This window comes from the organism of the source record quoted next, unplaced genomic scaffold (assembly GCF_019419815.1).
Source record: "Pyrus x bretschneideri cultivar Hongxiangsu unplaced genomic scaffold, Pyrus_bretschneideri_v1 Contig72, whole genome shotgun sequence".
NCBI lineage: Eukaryota > Viridiplantae > Streptophyta > Magnoliopsida > Rosales > Rosaceae > Pyrus > Pyrus x bretschneideri.
In genome coordinates this window covers 1290409-1305119 of record NW_025999812.1, presented here as the reverse complement: position 1 = coordinate 1305119, position 14711 = coordinate 1290409, and the positions used below count along the sequence as shown (strand labels likewise).

Below are 14711 nucleotides of genomic sequence, written 5' to 3'. Positions count from 1 at the left end.
TTATTTTGTCAAATAATTTCTCCAAAATGTGGGATTTCCCTTTGGAAGAAATAAATTAAGCATGACTACTCTTTTACCCTTTGCCTTTCTTGGCAAGTTTTTAGGAAATGAGTAAAAGGGCAATTATTGCTTTAACTGGTAAATAACATAAAAATAATAAATAAGAGCTCGTTTGGAATTTTTTTTAAAATGATTGATGGTGGAGTTGTGAATATATTCAAGGGATGTCTTGGATATAAAATAATGGAACCTTGTATATGTCAAGCGTCGAGGGAAGGGCTTGAGTATACAATTGGAGGAGGGGGGGGGGGGGTGGAAGTGCCTATATAATAGAGTGGAATTTGAGAATTAAATTATGAAAATTGGGCTTAAGGGATGAACGAGTATTAACTCATATTGTAAGGTATTTGGAATTAAGTGGTATAAGTATAGTATGCGACATACATGCTTGGGTATAGTAGGTATCTGTTAGCGAGTTTAGAAGGAAGTAAGTACATTCATACATCTCATTTGCATATATTTTATGTATTTGCAAGAAGTACTACATTTTAATTATTGTTTGGTAGATACTTGTTTCATTTTGAGAACCTAATCTGTGCACTAGTGATCATTGCAAATTTTTATTCCGCTGTATATTTGATAAATTTTAAGTATTACACTCAAGCGTTTATTATGTAAAAGTTATTAGTGTTATACAGGTATTGTATTTCAGTTACATCAATTTTATTTTAATTTTCATCATCATGTCTTGGTTATAGATTCTACTTCTATAGCTAAGATATGGCTCACATCCTAACTTGTGAATAGTCCTTATTCGCGGGTCGTGGTGTGATAGAAAAGCAATGTAAAAGTGTTTGATAAATTTTAATGTAAAAGTGCTATAGTTATGTATATGACAACTATGGACATGGTAGTCCGGGTAGTGTCAATAATAGTTGTGGTGGTAATGGCAGCCTCATTGGTGGGGCATGTTGGTGGTGCCAATAGTAGGGTGTGATGGTTGGTGGTGTAGGGGGTAGCAATAGTACTAGGGGCGGTGGCAACGATAGTTGTAGTGGTGTTGTTGTGGCAATGATAGTGGTGATTGTATAATGTTGGTGGTTTTAGGGTTGGTGGCAACGACGGTGTTTAGACCATGAATAAAATAAATTTTGCTATGGGGCCGCTCCATTTTTATTTACGCAAAGTCCTACGACAACAGCCCACCAACTTCAAATCCCAACTTAAGGTAATTCTCTAAGGCTCGGACGACCGCTCCTCACTACTCTGCAACCGTCTGAGGACTTGAACCTAACCCTCCCCAAAGCGCTTCTGCCACATCGACGACCAGACCTGAGAGTCTCTTGCCTTTTTAAAGAACGAGGGACGCTATACCAGAACACTGATATTACCATAACAATTGTATGATGCGCCATAAATCTCAGCATAAGGACACCAACCAAGAATTGTAGTTGTTGTCAATATCAAATGATCGATTTACCACTGCTCCAGCTTAACTATACAACCGAGGTTGCTTTTCCCCAACCGCCTATAAATAGGACCACATGCCTTCAAGCTCAATCTATATGATTATTCAAAGCTCCAGTGATTCTTCAATCAACCCAACTGCTTTTCATTAACTCTCTCATCTCTTCGGCTACAAATCTAAGCTTTCTTGAAAGTAAACACTACATACGATCCATGAGATCTAAAACTTTTATAGCTTTGCCACCTCGTGGTATGATTCTGTTGAAGAACATTCCTACCAACCTTGATCACCTCTTTAAGAAAATGTTTTCCCATTCGTCCAGTTTGACATCAATGATATCAATGGACTCCTCAAGCATTATTCTGCCTTACACGACCTGAGTCTTGCTAAAGGTTACTACTTTCTTTAAGTTTTCAAGTTTATGTACTTTGTAGTTATTTAGACTAGCTTATCAACTTTGAATTGCTCATGTAAGTGTTTGTGATCTTGATTTCATCACGAAATGATTATATTCAATTTCTAGTTTCTATTTCTACTTTTATTTTCAATTCCAACTTAGGCAAGCACTTATTTTGCATTAGATTTCAAGTCCTTGTTCCCTCAGACATAAAAGGAGCTTAATCGAACCAGCGTTTCATTCGAAAGCACAATCATATGGTTAAGAAGTCAGATCTACACGCAAACACAATATAATTCTAAACACACTATTGTTTGTTGGCAGTCTCCAACAGTGGGACACCTATTCTCTTTTTCTTTCAAGCCATCTCGTGGCACTGCGACTGAAAGCAACACTCGGAGCAAATAAGTGTTGAATCCACTCATGCTCTGTTCGAGTTTTGACACTAATAGACGGCAACGGTTATGGTGATAGCAACAACAATGGTGACTATGGTGGTGGTGGTGCCAATATTAGGGTACAGTGGTTGGGGTTGTAGAGGTTGCAATTATGGAAGGCATGGTGTGGTTGTAGAGGTGGATGGTGGCAACAACGGCGGAGATGGTGGTGATGGTAACATCAATAGTGAGAGGATGTTAATGATGGCAACAACATTGGTGATGGTGGTGAATGGTTGAGAGTTATATTGGTAGGATTTAAAATAAATAATGTGATTTTAATTACATAAATTGAAAAAATATTTATTAATCGTGATTTGCCCCCGTTATTATTTGAAATTTTTTTTTCTCTCTAGATCTTTCTCCGACAAAGCTCCCTCCCCCACTTGTTGGAAAGAAATTGCGTCTCCTCTCCTCCTACAGCTCGCTTCGCCTCCTTCAATCTTACTCTCTCAATCTCATCCTGGACGAAACTGAACCCAGCAAGCAATCCATTTTTCATCAATCGAGAAGAAGAGCAATCTCCAATTCTTCCACTCTCTCTCTCTCTCTCTCGCAGTCCCCCCACAGTCCCAGTCTCAGTCTCACAGTTGGGGGAGCTCGGCAGACAATTCCAACTTCCAACCCAAAACTAATCTTGGTTTCCTTGCCAATTTACAAAAGGTATCATCCTTTCTTCTTCTTCTTCCTATTTTCCTACAATTTCATAATTTAGAATACATGACTGCTTTTTCTATAAATGTATGGATACTAGATGGAGGTTAGGAAATTAGGAATCCACCTTACTTAGATTATTATTATTATTATTATTATTTTCTGGTGAAATGAAAGGAATCATTGGATCCACGTTTCTCTTTGAACAAATTTTATTTTCTTTCCGGTTTTAGTTGACAGACAATTTTGCTCTTCCGCTACAAAATTTTGGATTCAAAACCTAAAAAACGCCAATCTAGTATAACACCTGCAACTACAAGTTGATAAATTTTTCTGTGCTATTTGGTTTTCGGTGTTGGCTGGCTTCCCCAAGTTGGTGCATACATATTGCAGTGTGTCTGGCATCATCCTGAAACGAATGCTTACATGACTTGTCAATTTTGTTGAGAAAACGGAGTTTGCGTTTGTATTGTGGAAATGGTCAAATTGGTATGTCTGGAATTTCTCTTGTCCACTTATGGATGGATGCAGTCACACAAGTGCAGAGTAGACATCAACCTTCTGGTCGGCAAAGGTTCAGAGGAATTGAGGTGTGTATGAGCAATAGAGATTGATTTTAGGCCGAACCCGGGATATGGTGTTCCTTTTTCTTTTTTTGCACCCTTCGCTCTTCTTGGTATTAAATGGGAGAGAGCCCAAACGATGGAATGAAATGAAATGAGGGAGCACAAGTATGAGTACGACACTATATCAATGAATTGAAATGAGTTATATACCATTCTTCTTAAGTTTATTTTAATTTTTAAATTAGATTTTACCATTCTCTTTTAAAGTATAAATTCATCTCAGCCATTTAATTGCATTCACATTCAATACGTATCCTCACTATACATGCACCCGGACTCCAAAATAATCATCCACACCTCTTTTCCTAGTCCATATGGTCTGTGTAGGAGCAAAACACGAAATGAAATGAATTATGTACATACCAAATCTCTTTCTCTCTCTCTCTTCCTTGCTGCTCTAGGATTATTGTACTTTGTGATAGGATAGACTACCGGCCAGGATATATCCTTTTTACAATTGCTGTGAGTAACTCTATTTCATTTCATGTAGAGTTCTCGAAGGATGTGTTTACTTTTTGCTCCACTCATGCTCTATCTCTCTCCAAATATTAAAAGGTTGTCAAATAATTATGTCATTGCTGTGCTAGTTTGTGTGCTAATTCTCTTCCTCTGTGCAGGCTAGCGATTCTGTTGTCCTTGGTTTTACCAAAGGAAGCTGATTACTGGTTATCTCTCTGTGAAGAGTCGTATAGCTTGGATTATATCTGCACGCAAGAGTCCATATTCTTGAAAAACGAAGAAAGGTTATGTTTAGATTGGAGGTGTAGCCACCCCAACTAACTATCTTGGCTCCGCCATTAGTCAATTCTAATGGCATTTCCTAGAACCCAAAAGTCCAAACCAGGACCTAGTTCCCCAATCATATTCCTTGCCATCTGCATAGCTGCCATTACACTCCTCTTCCTCTTTTCCTCTCTCATATCCACTAGTGGGTTCTATATATCCTCTCCAAAAATCCTAGAAAGCATGCCCGAAGACAAGTACAAGAGCCAAAACCACCAAAGTGGCCATGAGAAATACCTCTACTGGGGTGACAGAATTGATTGCCCTGGAAAACACTGCAAGTCTTGTGCAGGATTGGGCCACCAGGAGTCCAGCCTTAGGTGTGCTCTTGAAGAGGCCATGTTCCTTCAGAGGTACGTTTTAAGGTTCTAAAATCATTGAGTTTGTTTTTGTTCTGGTTTGGGGTTTATGATGTGTTTGGTTGCTGGAAGATTTGTGGGAGACACTGAATTGTAGATCATATATGATATCATAAGAACCAGTTAAATGGGGAGAACTTCTAGGTTAGCATTTTAGATCTGGAAAGTTTGTGACCTTGTAGATCATATAGATTTTTTATTTTTTGGAAGATTTAGCTGTTATTGTTTTGTGCAACAGGGAATTTTGGATTTCTTTTTTATGAACTGTATTCTTCTGTTACATCGAACTGGTTGATGTTGATGTTATGGTTCCTTGTAATATGTGATTAAGCATAATAATCACAAAACTAGTAGTTTCCATGAAATTTACCACCTAATTAATAAAGTACCAACACAGTATATTTTATGCAACATTGTGTATTAATTTACTTGTTGTTTGCAGAACTTTTGTAATGCCTTCGAGAATGTGTCTCAACCCAATGCACAATAAGAAAGCAATCCTTCATCACTCAAATGATGGAATTTCAGAAGAAAGGTAAGTTTCTACCTCTTAGTTGGGTTTCAAGAGAATGCCCTTTAACTGTGGAATAGTTTTACTGCTAAGAGAATGCCCTTTAACTGTGGAATAATATTACTGCTACTTGTTGCAAAAAATATGCCATTTCCGTGCTTAAAGTTTGCAATTTTCTCACAAATAAAACATATTACATCTGTAAGTGTGTAGGTTGAGATATGTACTTTACCTCAATATCCTTTTTGTATGTACTTGTTTGGTTTATCAAAACACATATAGCATACAATCTGAAGGGGCCTCATTTCATTTGTTAGATGGGCAGCAAACTCTTGTTCCATGGAATCTTTGTATGATATGGATCTCATATCGGGCACTGTACCAGTAATTTTAGACAATTCAAAAAAGTGGTATCAGGTAGGGGAAACAAGTATGAAGTTGGAAGCTAGAGGAGCTGCTCATGTGGAAGGAGTTAGTCGTGTTGATCTTAAAGAAAACAGTCGTTTCTCAAATCTTTTGATCATAAACAGAACTGCAAGCCCTCTCTCATGGTAAAATTTTATTTCATTTTCCTTTTTGTTAAAAGCTTTAGGATTGGCTTCTTCGGTGGTGATGAAGCATTAAAACCTCTACTTGTGTTGCAAGTGTGGGTGTCGGTCGACTTGTCGAGATAATAGTTGACAAACATATTTTGGGAAGAAAGATTAATTCTGGTATTTGTTTAAATTATAACTCCTAAATATAGGCTCCGGATCAATTTCAATTTTTGTAGATATATTCTCCACTTCGAATGATAATGGCCCAAATAAAGTTGTTAGGTTTGTGATACCCATTACCCATAGCCTTGTGTTACTAATTTTTTCAAAGGTGTGGCAAGGCATTTGTGGTCCAGAAAGCGAGGCTTAAGCCTCTCGAGACATAAGTTATTTAATTCAAAAGTTTTTATGTAATATCAATAATTAAAAAGAGAGCGCTAAATAGAAAAGAGAACTAGAGAGAGAATGAATTCGGGAGATTCGACTTTAGGAGGCTGGTTTGTGTCTTTGGGAAGAAATCATGGTTATGAAAATTTGATTTGGGGCTGAGTTGTGGGGAAGAACAAGCTGTTGGGGAGTCTAAAGGGAATAAACAAAAACTGCAACGATTTTGCTGAAAACCAACCTGCAGAATTTTGGTCTATAAACTCGGCATATAAATGAAACGGGTTGTTTCATAAAGTAACCTAGATGACTTAAGAACATGGTGTTATATAGCTTTAAAAACAGTACCACAAAGAAAACAAAAAAGGTATTGGATTCCTTGTCTTCTTTCCATGGGTTTTACGTCGGCCGCTGTTGCAGACTCTGGAAGTTGCAGTGCCTTGCACCCTGCAATCTGCTATACATCTCAACGCCTGAGGCAATTTACTGATAACTTGTCTTGACCCCCGCCTCAGAAACGGCATCCAAAGCACTGGTTGTTACTTGATACCTCTAGTTTTATTAAATATCTGAGTTCCTTGACTGAAAAACAACTGAGTTCCAATGCCAAGACAGGATTTGGGTTAATATGCAATTGAATATCGGTTTCACTTGGTTGAAAGTTTTGAAAGTCTCCATTCAGGTTGTTGGATGGAACTTAGTCTATTTCTTTTAGTTAGGAAATAACCAAGATGTGTCTCTTTAGTTAAGTTTCATGAATATTAGAATATCAATTTTAGTTGTTTGAGGAATTCATAATGGCAGCCATATAGGTTTATGGAGTGCAAGGACCGAAAAAATAGTAGTGCTATAATTTTGCCTCACTCCTTTCTTCCCTCAATGGTGGCAAAGAAGCTAAGGAATGCAGCTGATGAGGTATGTATTATAATGGATCCCACCAAGTTTAAATTCCATAGCTGACTATTGTTTAATGCTTCCATACAGTTGCTCTCTCATCTGTTTGCTTATTGTATACGAGTCTAAGAGCATCTCCAAAGGAGATGTCAAATTTTAAACATCAAAATGATAGTTGATAGCTTATGTTGCAATTTGACATTTTGTACAATATTTTGCTCCACCAGATATGTCAAATAATAATGTCATTTAATAAATTTTTTATCTTTTTGTGGAGTCCAATGATTAAAGCAACCAATCAAATATTTCAAAAATATAACAACATTTATTATATATTATATTCATTTATTAAAATATCATTTAATAAATTTGACATCTGCTGTCAAATTTGACAGCAAAAGGCTTTGCCTTCAAATGACTCAGCGCCACCTAAGAAACTGAAGGCTCGTTTGGAGAGAGTTTGCTGCCATTTTTTACTGTTGTATGCCTATGTGGCAATTTTGACATCTCCTTTGGAGATGCTCTAAGTTATATATATGTCATCTATAATCATATCCTAGTAGCTTCCCAGTCACTATTATAACTAAAACTCGAGATGTTTTTGGCCAACCCTCCCTCAAAGTTTCTGTTTCCAAAGTCTCCATATATTTGATTGCCTACTCAATTGTGGATTGATCTGCCTACATTGTCGTTACCAACTTGGTCTGTGGAATTTTATCAGAACTTTATCTGGTCTCTTCATTATGTCTCATCTCCACTGACTGTCTGAGCTTCTTCTATGTAGATGCTTTGGAACTTGGAATGGATTAATACAATTGAATTACATGTAAACAATAGTTAATTGTCTTGAATGAAAGTTTTTGTAACACTCAAAATCTGAACATACGTAATAATGAACCATTGCGTAATAATTTTTTTTCCGGTTACATAATAATTCATAATAGTAAAGGGCTGATAACTGAACAAAATATCAGAATAATACAATTCATGGTTAAAAAACATACAAGAATCATGGTAAATATGGATGGCATAGGGGACATTTGATAATGACATACAAAGATGCCTGTGAGATCTGGGCGGGCTAAATAGCTGAAATGGGTCCAATGTCGTTTTGAATTTTCATGTAACTCGTATGACAAACACCTCGAGTAATTAGCTAGGACAGGATGTCTCGAAACCTCGGTTTGAATTTGAATTTTTCTTTTATGTTTGGAAATTTGTCACATGTAGTATATAATCAATTTGGGATAGGATTTTGACTTTTAAGAAAAAGGGTTATGCATTAATTATACTGCAGAATTACCCTAGGCCCTTCTGTTTCCCCTTGAATTATTTCCTCTGCATGTCAGTGCTGTTACTGACTTTGACCAAATCATTCCACAGATTAAGGAACTCCTTGGTGATTATGATGCCATTCATGTTCGTCGTGGTGATATAATAAAGACCAGGAAGGACAGGTTTGGCATCAACAGGACACTGCATCCTCATGTGGACAGGGATACTCACCCCGAGTTTATTCTCCACAGAATTGAAAAATGGGTCCCATCTGGACGAACTCTTTATATTGCTTCAAATGAAAGGACACCGGGTTTTTTTTCACTTCTCTCAGTCAGGTAAGTCCTCAGGCATGTTCAGGTTTTTTTCACCATCTGCTTTAGAGATGAAATCCCGTGTTCATTGTGCTAAAACGAACTATTTGTCATGCTAACGTGTTAAGGACAGCTCAGAGCTCTCTTGTGCTGTGTCAAACTTTCAGTTATTTGTTCTGGCTAGTTATCGTTTAACTTAATCCCTTGGTTACTGCTGGGTTCAGTATGAAATCTAAGTACCATTGGCTGAAAATGTGTAGGATTCAGGTTTAGTAATTACAATGCATTTGGAAGGATCTTATGGATTAGCTAATACTGAAGTAGTCAAGCCAAAAGACATTTGTAATTATTTGATACTGGAGTTGTGAACATTCATGACAGAATGAATAATGTGTTTGATCTACGCATACACTATGACCTCTGAAGTCATCTAATGCTGGTTCTGTCTAATAAACTTCACGTTAATCTCCTGTTACCGTTCAATATTTGCTATGGAATCCTCAATTTTCATGTGCTTACTTTACTAGGAAGCTCAGAGAATTTATTTACTTATTATTAGTCTCAACTCTCCAGTGGGGTATACAGTTTCTATATGATTTGACTATTTTTCGGATTGTGCTATCCTTAACTTGAAGGTCCTTTGGCTCTGAAAGAATGTTAAAGGGGTTAAATTTGTCATACAAAGTTGTTGCTGACCTCGTTTCTGACCATGTAAATATATGCAGATACAAATTGGCGTATTCGTCAAACTATAGCCACATCTTGGAGCCTGTGATTGAGAATAACTACCAGTTGTTCATGATTGAGAGGCTTATCATGACAGGTGCTAAAACGTTCATCAACACATTTAAAGAAGATGACACAGATTTCAGTCTTACTGATGACCGAAAGAAGAACACCAAGGTGTGGCAAATACCAGTTTATACCATGGATGAAGAGGGAACCTAACATTTTAGCTCCGGAGAAAGGTTCCCAAAACTTTTCAACACCCGTACAGTCGTACTGATACTCTATACACATAATAATACAAGCAGAGGCTCGCGTTTCACGCTACGAGAGCTTGATATGGAGGGGAAGATTGCAGGCTACTTTTACCTTCAGTGTTGTTGAATTGTGGCATAAATTACAACTTGTAGATTTTCAAATATTTGTTTTAACCGGAAGGTCAATTTTTTATTTCTTATATACTTTGGCCCAGTTTATTTGTATTTGATTTGTTCCTGATTGAAATCTTAAACATGTAGCCCTGTTAAACTTTAGGCCCCGTCTGGTGGACAGGATGGGATGGATTATTTCCAATTAAATTGGACTTGTAGTCTAGTCAATGTTTGGTGAGACAAATTGAAACATGGACTGGATTGGCTATAAATTTGAATTAAGGGAAAATATGATGGGTTATGTAACCTAATTATACACTTGGGTTATGTAATCCATTCTTGCCAATCCAATCTTGCCCACCAAACGGGCCTTAAAGAGTCGTCAGATTAAGGAGTTCACCTAGACATGAAACATATGATCAATACAAACCGGTCAATCCAAAGAATCTAGAGAGTGCGAAAATATTCCGGTTAAAACCTGGATATAACCTTTGGGTAAAGAGCAGTATCTCTTACACGATTCCGACGCAAGATCTAATCCTGTACGGAATCACAGCCAGAACTAAGAGCTTAATGCAGGCTCGGCTTCAGTTTTCACCGGAAAAATGAATGAAGGAACCTCCATAGTTTGGTAAGAGAGTTGCTCTCCCAAGTCCTGATATGCGAAATCTTTGATATAGACTTGAAATTAAGCCATATCAATTCGTTTGATATGGATTCAAGTTGGCGGTCGACAATAAAGGGTTTAGAACATCGAGATGTTAAATTTTAATCGTAAAATTTAAATTTGAAGGCTTATGTGACATATTGATCTTTTTTATATTTTGTTTTCGACCGATATTTCAAATTTAAACTATTATTTATTACATTATTTACTTTTCATAGTTGTAATTAGTATTTTAAAACAAAAGATAAGTACAAAAATTATGAAAAGCATTTATTAATTACTAAAAATAGATTTAAAGCTGCTGTCAAATTGACAACAACTTCGTCTGCCGCCCTTCCATCTCATGCCAAACAAGAATTGGCATTTCGGTTGAAAAACACTAGTGATATCTTTTTTTACCGTTATTGCTGATGTGGACTTTTTGACATCTCCTTTGGAGATATTCTTAGGTGTTAAATTCATATTAGGTAGACCGAATCAATTTTCTGGAGCTTGTAGTTTCCACTGAGGGAATTCGTGTGGACCAATAGAAGAATTCTCAGTGATTGCATTGCTTTTTAATAAGTTGACGAATGTTCCGACGATGCTTATGAATCTAACGATCAAGTATTCCACGCATTTTCCAATGGATTCAAGATTGTCCTATCAATAACATTCTTGTCTACTCCAACAACGAGGTCAAACTTACAAAACATCAACATCTAGCTTTATACCAAATTCTGCAAATGTCAAACTTGCTTAGATTACATACCTTTCTTGGGAAACTAGCAAAGGATATTCTTACCAAATCCAAGGTTATGACGATTGGAAATAAAAAATCCTCTCGAGTGTCTTGAATTATGAAATACCATCGATCTTGTCGATTTCCATTGACAGTTGTCAACGATTCTTTAACCATGATCTTATTCCCATTTTGGGCAAGAAAGTAAACCAGTTTTGTTTGAGATGATGAGTGTGAACGAAATTTCCGACAATTGAAGTGTTGTCACACCCAATCATTATTTTATTTTCTTACACCTTTCGATGATGTCGATCAACTTCGAATTTTATGGTGATGTTTTACCGAATGTGTAGCTGGGCACTGATGCAGCATGATCCAGTAACGCTTATGCCTTTTGATGGTTGGGACCACAAGATGTGAACCATCCTATCTATGACCTAGTGTCAATGGCTATCATCGTGGCTTGAAAATCTAATGATACCTCTCCGTGGAGCCTATGGTGATGATTTAGTGTTTGTCGACCAACTCACTAAGCGTACTATCTATCAGTCCATGAGGACTATACCTTGAACCTTTTGGTAGAATCCCGTATTCTTGGAATTTCTCTGACTCTCAGACATTTTGGTCCGCATCAGCTTTGTTTGTAATTCCATAATCACTTCTTGGTCCTAAAAGATGTTTAGTCATTCTTGGGTCACTCTTTTGTTCTTTGTATCATTTTTGAAGAAGTCAGACTGTCCAGGAGAACCACTCAGATGTTGAAGTTTTTAATTAAGATCATCAGTCCTTCAATTGCCTAATCAATACCTTATCCAGCGAATCGTCACCACTAGTGATTGAATATTCCCGGAGTTATTGTTGTAGCAAGATGTTGTGAATATTGGTTTGGGGAAAGTCTAGGTTTTCGTTCATCAATTTCATTAGACTACCGTTCAAGTCGAGTTAGCGTTCAACAACTTCAAACTACTACCACATAACCAAGTTAGGTACTTACACGTATTCAAGCATCAGAGTTATATATTCAATCTTGATATCTTGTACTCTGGATTTAATGGACTTGTTTTGACCCTTAAACTCTTGAGTGTTCTTTTAGCCTTCTTGACATGGTTTCTTGCCAAATCAGTGAGGAATTCACGATGGATCGACTTGGATGAAATGTGTACCTAATTTCATATCGATTCTTCTAGGAACATTAGGAGCATAACCTTTTCACAAGCTTACCAAACTTACCGGGAAGAATTCTAAGTGGTCTTGAGGATTGAGCTGTCTTTTAGCATGGAATTAGTGAAGGTAGAAATGTAGGTTTTGAGTCTGGCGAGTTTGGCACCAGTTTCTGTGTGTGGCTCGAAATGAAAACTGTCATTCGAAGGAAGTGGTCAGAGTTATGGTCCCTTTAATTTTAGGTTTTTATATCTTGTATCCCTCGATCAGGAGAGTGATCACGAATGAACATTTCACAACATGTGTTCGCCTTTACACATCTTTCAACTATTTCACTCCAAGGACTTTATTGTTTGGGTGTACATGGATGTCAAAGCATTTCTAATAGCTCTAATTGGTGCGCTTTGGGGGAGTGTGGGAGCGCGATCAAGGCATGAATCGAACTATCTAGGCACATTCTCACATTGAGGGGCAAAATGGTATTTTGGCACCCTCAGGAACTTCTTACTTGCTTACCGAGACAACAATGAGTTATCGACACTACAGGCTGTAGACTGTAATATCAGTGGCTTATTTGCTGGATTCGCGAAGCAAATGGGCAAGTCGGCCTGTCTACGATAGTAGTTACTAATTAATTATGGTTAGGATTCGACTCAAGGCACACACATTCTCAGAGTACGTGACTTTTCGAATGCTTGGGCGAGACCCATTTTCATTTTTGGTTTTAATTTTCAGTATAAGTATTTTTAACTTACATTATTATTAAATATATATGTATTTTTGACGTTAAAAATCTTTGGGTGAATCGTTTCCACTTTCGATTTTAAATTCAGTACAAGTATTTGAATTCTATGTTATATATATTTATTTTGACATCACCTTATTATACATATAAATTTTTGACCTTACGTTGTTACATATGTATTTATTTTATTTTATATTTTCATATAAGTATTATATTATACTATTATATTGAGGAAGGAAGAAGGTATGAGCTTGGAGGCATGAAAGAGAAATCATTGCAATCCGATCGCGACGGAATGAGATTCTCTTTTATGCAACCGCTCTAACTTGATTTATTCTTTATATATATATTTTAGTATTTTTACGTATAGCAAGTTATTTCAAATTTCGAGGAAGAAATTTTCTTAAGGGGATAGATTGTAACAACCTGTCTTAAATTTTACGTTTTAATTAGTTAAATTTATGAAAATACCCCCAATGATGAAAGCTTTGACTTTCGTTGACTTTTGCTCTTTGACATGTAGGAATTTTCTTTTAATTTATTCGGGTAGCATTCGTCGATACGAACACGTAGGCATGAACATAATCAAATTCGGAGCTAAAATGAAGTTTCTACGAATTTTTGAACGTCAAGGGCATTTTGGTAATTTCACAATTAAAGATATTTCTCCATCATGGGCCACTCATGGGGTGACACGGGGCAGGATTACCCCTATTTTCTGGGGTGTTCCTTTCTGTCCCGAGACTCTCGCCCTCTCTTATTTCTTATTTTTTTCCCTTCTTTTTCTTTATCTCTCACTTCCTCCCTCTCATTTCTCTCCCTCCTTCCCGTTCCCTACTCTCTCTACCCTTTCCTCTTCGTATAACTAAAAATCACCACCACGACCACCTTATTTCTCTGGTGTGAACCATCACCACGAAGCCTAGACGGAATCGAGACCACCATTGGATTCTTTCTTCCTTATTGTGCATATCGACCCCTTCACTATGCAACCCTTTTTTTTTTCCGGCGAATGTAAGCCTTGAAATTGGTCCCTATCATTGTAGATTGTGTCAAGGTTCACAATTAGTAAGGTTTGGGGTGGGTTTGTTGGTGTAGGAACTCGGAAAACACAAGTGAAGTCAGTGTGCAAAATATGGAATTTCGAAATTGTGGTTGTTTGGCCACCTTCTAGCCACTTCTCCGGCTAGCTCCAATTTTTGTTGAGCCTTCTAAGGGTATGAATCTTTTCTCCGCATTCCAAATTACATTTTGGCTTTTGAATCACTCAATTTGGGATTGTATCGAGCTCGGAATAAGCTCTTGAAGTTGGTGGAAAAATCTGGAAAAATTCCAGAAATTCAAAGAAGGGGAGTACAAGCGTACTCGCTGTGCGTGGAGTTGTCATGGGTCGGTGTGTTGAGTGCACGTGCCTCCACTAGAGGCACTATGCTGGCAAATTTTTCAACGACCCCATCTTGGTGCGTGGTGACCCGAGTCACCGCCCCATGGCGGCGCGTGCTATGGCTTATGGGGGAACCCGAGGTTCCTCTTTAGGTTTTTCGACATGCCGAATTCGAATCCGTATTTGTGTTTAAGTGTGTTGGTCAGAAGTGATCCTGTCCTCCCTAGTTCTATCGGCTCCCTGCTAGTGGAATATCTATAAGTAAACCGCTTCTCAATTTGCATGTTTTTATAAAATA

General features: G+C 37.4%; 1 protein-coding gene across 2 annotated transcripts; it reads left to right on the top strand.

Moving 5' to 3' along the window:
- Positions 1 to 2641: 2641 nt before the first annotated feature.
- Positions 2642 to 9846, top strand: LOC103960480. 2 transcript variants are annotated; one of them, XM_048574491.1, is made up of 8 exons: positions 2642 to 2965; positions 3330 to 3546; positions 4200 to 4718; positions 5167 to 5259; positions 5553 to 5786; positions 6968 to 7070; positions 8433 to 8662; positions 9364 to 9846. In XM_048574491.1, exons 3-8 carry the CDS (start codon positions 4393 to 4395, stop codon positions 9584 to 9586), a joined length of 1209 nt encoding a protein of 402 aa, XP_048430448.1. In that variant the 5' UTR covers positions 2642 to 2965; positions 3330 to 3546; positions 4200 to 4392; the 3' UTR covers positions 9587 to 9846. The 2 variants fall into 2 exon arrangements, with proteins under 2 accessions (XP_048430448.1, XP_009371238.2); XM_009372963.3 differs by lacking the exon at positions 3330 to 3546.
- The last annotated feature ends 4865 nt before the right edge of the window (positions 9847 to 14711 follow it).

Coding starts and splice junctions, on each gene's coding strand:
- LOC103960480 (XM_009372963.3), top strand. CDS start 4,393: ATGGCATTTCCTAGAACCCAAAAGTCCAAACCAGGACCTAGTTCCCCA. Junction 4,719..5,166: donor GAGGCCATGTTCCTTCAGAG/GTACGTTTTAAG, acceptor TGTTGTTTGCAG/AACTTTTGTAATGCCTTCGA. Junction 5,787..6,967: donor ACTGCAAGCCCTCTCTCATG/GTAAAATTTTAT, acceptor GCAGCCATATAG/GTTTATGGAGTGCAAGGACC.